The 7500-nt window shown below is 40.2% G+C and overlaps 1 protein-coding gene and 1 pseudogene across 1 annotated transcript in view; both read right to left on the minus strand.

Moving 5' to 3' along the window:
- Positions 1 to 5196: 5196 nt before the first annotated feature.
- LOC138052047 (coadhesin-like) overlaps positions 5197 to 7500 on the minus strand; it is a 25710-nt gene continuing 23406 nt past the window's right edge. The window contains exons 14-15 of the mRNA XM_068898398.1: positions 5922 to 6098; positions 5197 to 5666 (exon numbers count right to left, since the gene is read on the minus strand). Of these exons, the coding sequence (XP_068754499.1) occupies positions 5389 to 5666; positions 5922 to 6098 (455 nt within the window). The 3' untranslated portion in view covers positions 5197 to 5388. The remainder of the gene's footprint in view (positions 5667 to 5921; positions 6099 to 7500) is intronic.
- LOC138051029 (uncharacterized) overlaps positions 6598 to 7500 on the minus strand; it is a 6201-nt pseudogene continuing 5298 nt past the window's right edge.

Below are 7500 nucleotides of genomic sequence, written 5' to 3' on the forward strand. Positions count from 1 at the left end.
TGTGATTTTTGCTTTCTTTTGTTCTTTTGTTTTCTTTTGTTTTCTTTTGTTTGCAATTAGGCGCCGATTGAGAAGCCATTTCAAAAACTCGTGCTTCGTGTTTTACCGGGGTTTCCAAACACTCGAAAACTCGAAACTCGTGTTTGGAAACCTCGGTAAAGCACTCGCACTCGTTTTTGAAATATTATTCCCAAACGCACAAAAATTCACGGGTGTATATTCCGCTTACACTGAAACAACTAGATCAACAGATCAGGTGAAGTCAAAACGTTTATTCTGAAATGTTGGTAGTTCCATGAAGTTCACAAATAATCTAGTTTGAGCTTTATTTTCTCAAGTGAGAATTTCGCTCAATGAGTTTACCGCTCGATCATTATGCTAATTGGGCTTTAAAGCAGCCTTTTAAAGATATTTCAGAGTTTTAAAGTATCACTCTTCATTGAAATAACTTAGGTTATATACGTAAACAACTACATACCTTTAATAAATTGATTTGGCAAGATAGTATCGAAAGTAAACCGTCTCGAACAGCATTTTGCGATAGATTATATTTTTATAGAAGCTCAACTAATGATAAATTTGTTGGGTCGTTACACTCGAATCTTAGGTGCAAAAGATGCAAATCGTGGCAGTATCTTTTTTTTCAGATTTTTACCTATAGCACTAAGAAAGAAGAAAACGTACCCACTGGTCCGTATAGGTTTCCAATGAGTCCGTTTGGCAGAGCTACACATTGAAACTTGAGAGCATGGACACGTTTGTGTCCATTATAAAGAACTCCCTGCAGCTCTCCAGGGCGACAAATCGAGCGCACGGTCCAATCAATAAAACCGAAGCAATTATCCAATGCAGCTGCTTTGGCTGATATGGCATCGCTGTACTCTTGAAGTGCAAGTGGACTGAGTATCGTCTGATTCCAGTAAAGTATGCGGTGACTGTGATGATCGTAAATATAATCGAGCACATGTTTACTGACTATACTTAAACCGGAACGGGCTTGCTAAAGCGCTCAATCATATCACTATATCGGCAGGGATATGACAGCCGTTTCAGCAGAATGCAAAGTCCCTCAATTCCACTTGAAACTGATCTTTGGTAGGACAAAAACTGGTCTGGTAACTGTAAAACGACTGTCAGAAAAGGAATGTGGCGCTTTTGAAATCTAAACTCCGCCAAACATTCAGATTCGTCCATATCATCAAGTTCGAATCCCAGATGATTTTCGTAAGGAAAATCTGGGTTCTTTGATTTAAATTGTTCTGAAAGCAGGAGAAATTCTTCGTCGCAGATGGTGTTGTTCTCAAAGCTTAAAAGAAGCAACTCTCTAATTTCTTCAAACGAAGCCATATCATATTTTTGACTTCGTCGACAGGAGCTTGCTTAAAGTGCTACTGTGATCAAATTTTTATCCCTTGAGTTTTTTGGTTTATCACATAGAGTACCATGAAACATTAAAAACGCTGTTTACCGTTTGGAAATATCTGCATTGGTTCCAGAGATATTTAAGTTTGAAAAATGTGTTAAATATGCAAATGAGAAGGCTGATGACGTCATTCACCCAACCCAGTAGAACATCAAGAATATAAATAGAGCTATCTCGGTCAATTTGCAACAGAGACCATTGAAATTTGGTGAGCTGATAGTTCTGAAGGCAACACACCTACGACTGTAAAGAAATTGGTTCCCATGGCAACTCACTCTTTTCCAGTCCCCTCCAACCTGATTTCAATATTTTGGTGATCTCAGGCTAGAAATACATTTACCAAGGCCACAAACTCGACCTAACATCTTTATATGCTGACAGGATCATGCAGATGAGGCACCATTTGCAAATATCAAAACAGAACGCCTAAGGTGGTCTGCAAAGCTTTTAATATCAGGGAGGTCTGGAACCCAGTATGTTGCCATGGTAACAAAAATGGTATGCTCATATTGTGGAACACATCTACTAGAATCTTAGTGCAAAGAACCAAGTATTTCTAATACAAATTGGCTGAGATATCTTTCTCTATCATACTTGATCAAAATTTGGTAGGGTTTATGACGTCATCACTTGGCTAATTTGCATATTAAAAAAACTTGAATATCTCCAGAACAAAAAGAGATATTTGAAAATGGTAAACAGCATTCTTCTTCTCGTACAGACTACGTGTTTATATGCCAAAATGGCTTCGATAGGGAAGATTCAAATTTCGTCACAGTAGCACTTTAAGTATTTGTTTTTCCCGCCGTCGACGACGTTCTCGACCCAGACCCCGTTTGGATACTCTCGTCGTCGTCCACAAACTCGTCGTTGTTGCATAAGGTCCCTATTCAATGTTTAAAGAACGTCGAGTAAGTTATGTCTTTCAGTGGCTCGGCGGCTCGTCGTTGAAATTCAGTGTTAAAAACGAGTAAAGCTATATCTTTAAGAGGCCCGGCCTTCGGTGAAATTTACAATACAATACAATACATATCAATTGACCGCTCCCCAAAGGTGCTTTTCAGGGTCAGTGAAAACAAACGACGAAACAGAACAACAACAACAGCTGTTTAAGAATACCAACTGGCCAGAGGCAAACCAGTTGGCTATTTTCAAGTGCGGCCGGGACGTTGAACCAGGGACTACCAGGAACAAGTTCAACGAGTGGTCAGAATGGGTCTTGAACCCAGGATCTCCGGATCTCAAGGCAAGCGCCCTACCCACTGTGCCACACTGCCTCCCAAATTTAACTTTGAAACCAGGTTTTACAAAGGGTTTTCCAAAGAAAAAGTGAGAAATTTGATCGGTATCTGATGGAATACGAAAACAAAGAAGAAAAATGATAGTCCCCCTGTATTTCGCTTTCGTTCCACACCTGGGAAGTTGAAGTTGCGCCGCCAAAAATGTTACGCCCGGTACTTTCAGAAATATGTCCGCTACTTAAGCCCGGTTTACACTACAGAAATTTTTTGGCAGGGCTCGGGTGAAATTGGCACGGGTCCCAAAAAATAAGGCTCGGCTGGGATAAAATTTGCACTGTAAACAACCTGTCAGTACCAAATTTCATCCGTGCCGAACCAAAATTCTTACCCGTGCTGGGACCTTCGGCGAGGTAGTCCGAGCGCGGGTAAAAATGGTACGGGTGCTGAAAATATAGGCACGATTCGGATAGAACAAGTAGTGTAAACACTTTAAAGGGCCAAATTTGTGTATATTTCAAGATGGCTGCTCATTCTCCACCAAAATCACGCGGACGTTCTTGATTATAATTGAACTGCGCATGTCTACAAGAGAACTTACCCGGGCCCAAAAATTTTGGCACGGTATTTTTGATACGATAAAAATGGTGTAGTGTAAACAAAGTTTGCCGAGCTCTTTTTAGGCACCCGTGCCAATTTCACACGAGCCGTGCCGAAAATTGTCTGTAGTGTAAACCAGGCTTTACAAAACTGTCGAAAACCCTGTCTCTGCAGTAATCTGAATGTAATTTTTTGGACTCACGCTTTAGCATCAAATTAATTCTAGTCTCAACCGATAGGCTTGTCGATGGTAGAAGCGAGTGATTATGCTTTTAAAGCTTTGACCCGGGCCCGGGATCTTTTTATGTACATGTATCAGTGAGAAAGCTGTCTTTCTAAAGGCTTTGTTGGCCCAGCCTTTTTTCTGCGTTACTTAGCGGATCGCTATGCTCTTTGGAGGCGTTTGTCTGTTTTTACCTTCATTTGTTTTGATCGTTCTTTTGACTTCTGCATCGTGTATTGGTTTGTGGCCATGAGGTAGGTTGGGGATGTCTCAAATTTTAGGATACTAAAAGGGGTTCCCTGAAACTGTTTAATGCAGCAAGTAAGGGGTCCTCTAGCCTGAAATGTCAGTCGTCTCCCGCCCTCAGCGGGGAAGGCTGAGGGCGGGAGACGACTGACATTTCAGGCTAGGGGTCCTCCAAATAGATAATAGATAAATTCTCATCAACCGCCTCCCCCCCCCCCCCCCTCCCAACACGTTTTTGTGAACGCTTCGTTGACCCAATTTATTGGTACGCGAGAGAACATAACCTAACTTCATTCCGAGAGTACAAAACTTCAGAGTTGTTTACCGTAGGCTTCGTTTTTATGGTGGTCAGCATTATTATTTGCGATAATTCAGGTTCACGTGTTCGCAAGTTTGTTTTCGCATCGCATAGATGTTTAGATTTTCAATTACAAACTCTGTTTTGATTGGTCACTCAACCATATTGTGTAAGTAGTTCACCCTGAAGTCAAAATAGATACCTTTCTGAGGAAACGAACTAAAAAATTAGTAGTGTTTCGTTTCCGGACTGAGCAGCTTGGGGATAATGAGAAAAATACCGCATTTGAGCTCTATCCCATGGCCCTTCTGTTATTGCTGGAGTTACCAAAAGTCCCTATTGGCGCTTTTTTTGTTTTTATTTTGGGATTGTTCCAGGCAGCATTACTCATAGGAAAATGCAGTTTCAGCGCCTTCAACATTGTTTCAGGTAAGAGTCGGGTCTAGTGTCAATAACCCGACAAAGAAGGTTTCCTGACCCGTCAGATGAGATGTAAATATTCAGTTAAATATTACAATAAAAATAGTTAAAAACCTAAAGGCGGACGTTTCTCGGCGAAAACGTACGTTGTTTACCTCTGAAATAGATCAACGATTGACATTCTTCCCTGTAGTTCATTCAATGTGAGCAAGAACCTTGACATAAGGTGATCACACACACCTTTGTGGTTGTCTAGTACGTGATCAGTTGCATCCTTTTGACAGACCATCATGACCTTCCCCTTGATTCATAGAAGTCAGAGACTGCAGAAATTTACGATCGATTGTCATTAATATTTCGCTGTAAATTCGAAATTCAGAATTTATATAAATTTTTTTTTTTTCTTCATCTGTCTTTTGGCTTGCCTTTTACTGTTGACTCCCGGCTTTTGCGATACTTTTTGGTACAAACGTAAACCCACAAATATTTTTCACCTAGCATCACATTAGACTGAATAGAACAGGAATTATGAAGCGTAAACAACATGTTCAGTCCTTTCTTAGCAGGAGCGGATCTTGGGGGAGGGTGCAGGGGTTGGGTGACCCTTCAAATGGTCTACATGACCCGCCACTTGAAAAAATTAACTGGAACGCCGCTACGGTCACCACTAGATTTTCATGCCGCGATTTGCAGTTATGAGAGGGGATGGAGGGGGGGGGCAACTGAGGAATAAGAGAAATGCCGAACCCTGTTTTAAGTGCTTATCTTTATTGTTGGGCACTTATCATTATCATTGTTATCGTGTAAACTTTATTTAACAGATGTAGACACATAATACTGGTAGCCCAGCAGTTTACATAATGCTTTAACATAAATACCTTGCTGATAATTATTCATCTGACGAATAATTAAGTTTCATAACGACTCCCCTAACCTGAGCTTAACAGAAGTAATTAACTTTCAGGTACCGTCCTTTATTTCCACATGGCGCGTTAAAATACCTGTTCCTAGATTTTACAACACACGAAGACTTTCCCTCGCACCAACCTCTCACAACATTCAAGGCGTTAGAAGCAGAGCATGTTTTGCTGTGAGTGATTCCACACACACGCTCACCGCTTTTGTAACCATAGTGAGCCCAACGAATTCGGATGAGTCTGAAGGGTCCACAGGATAACATTCTTGCCATCTGCCTTTCGCATAGTATTAGTCTGTTACCTGTTAACAATAACCGTGAATGAAAATTCACGCAAGTATTTCACAACTTATCATAACTATGGGAAAACATTAAACGAGTTGGACGACTGCATTCATAGTTAATCCTACGTCGAAGACGATAACGGGTCACACTTAAAGCGACAGGATGACCCTAGGGTATAGCAAACATTTTGGACAAAGAACACAGGACAACAACGAATTATTTTGGATTGAGTTTCGATCGTAATTGCGACAAAGGAACTTCTTTTGTCATACCAGTCACATGACACGATTTCGTGTTGCATTTTTCATAGTCAACGCCATGTCCAACACACTGTCTCCCATTATACTGTGGAGGCGGTCGCGTACATCGTCTCCACCTGAAACGGGTTCCACCATCACAGGTCTTGTCACATCTGCTCCAACTTCCCCAAGAGGTCCACTGACCATATCCTAAATAAATATTAAAATTGCACTGTTGATTTTTCGTATTATATTAACACTATTTTTGAGAATACATGGCTAAATTGTCGGTTATGGTTTGTAATATATAGATTTAGCCAAGCCTAAAAGCAGAGCTCCCCGGTTATTTATTCTTACTGCCTGTAGGGTTAGTGAAAATAAAAGGTTTTGATAATTAGATCATTTTCTTTGCTTTCTTCTATAGAAAAATTTCTTTGCCTAACTACTGAATTCCACGGTAAATTTGACCCTAAAAACCGATATCGCATGAATCACGAAGCGATGAGTACGATGTCGGTTTTTCGAGTTTACCAGTTTGGCAATGAAGATTTCTTCAAACCCATCAACTTCGTCCCCAGGGCGCTTTTCCCTGGCTTTGGGTGGGAAAAGCGTCCTGGGGACGAGGTTGGAACCGCATGAGGTTTAAAGGAAAACAGCACACCCTCAGTGAGCGAATGGAAAAGGAAAAATGCCATTTCAGAGTCAACTGTCAATAGCCAGCGAATAGGAATAACGCTAAAATTAGAAGCCATAAAAAAAATTAATTCATGGTTAAAGAAGAGTTTTACTGATGTGCTTTATTCCACTTTATCTCTGAAAACGAAATCATCCACATTTTAATGTATTTCATTGAAATACGCTTGGTTGGCGTGGAACAAGAATTGGCAAAATACGGCAATGCAACCAAGAAAGGACGAACTTCAAACAAGAACCGCTCCAACACGTAAATAACGTTTAGGTGCTTTAAACCAAACTTTTGAAAACACAAGCTAGTGAGATTTCCCCCTAATAACTCATTGTGATTACGAGTTTATAACATAAGGGCAAAATTTTCTTGTCACTATCAAGGCACAACGAAAACCAGTTGGGCAAACGGATTAAAAAAGCAATTGTTCGCTCGCATTTTAGAGCAAAACAAACAAACGAATCAATTTTTTCTCTATGTCCAAAAGAATAGAGATAATTGTTATTTAATTCCACTTGACAATAAAAATTCGATTTTCGATTAAACCACCTTTTAAAAATACGCATCCACTTTAAATAACGCATCCGTAAAAATAGCAAACGGTTTAGTGCCCAAGGAAAGAATTTGTGGCGTAACTTCTTCCACTGAGTATGAGCTATTACTGGTATTCCGTTTTGTTGTTGTCGTTCTCTTTCGCTCTCCTTTCGTTTCTGTTCTAGACAGAAATTCGATTTTCGATAAAACTACGTTTTAAAAATACGCATCCACTTTAAATAACGCATCCGTAAAAATAACAAACGGTTTAGTGCCCAAGGAAAGAATTTGTGGCGTAACTTCTTCCACTGAGTATGAGCTACTACTGGTATTCCGTTTTATTGTTGCCGTTCTCTTTCGCTCTCCTTTCGTTTCTGTTCTAGACAAAATTCG

The sequence above is a fragment of the Montipora capricornis genome, chromosome 6 (assembly GCF_036669925.1).
Source record: "Montipora capricornis isolate CH-2021 chromosome 6, ASM3666992v2, whole genome shotgun sequence".
NCBI lineage: Eukaryota > Metazoa > Cnidaria > Anthozoa > Scleractinia > Acroporidae > Montipora > Montipora capricornis.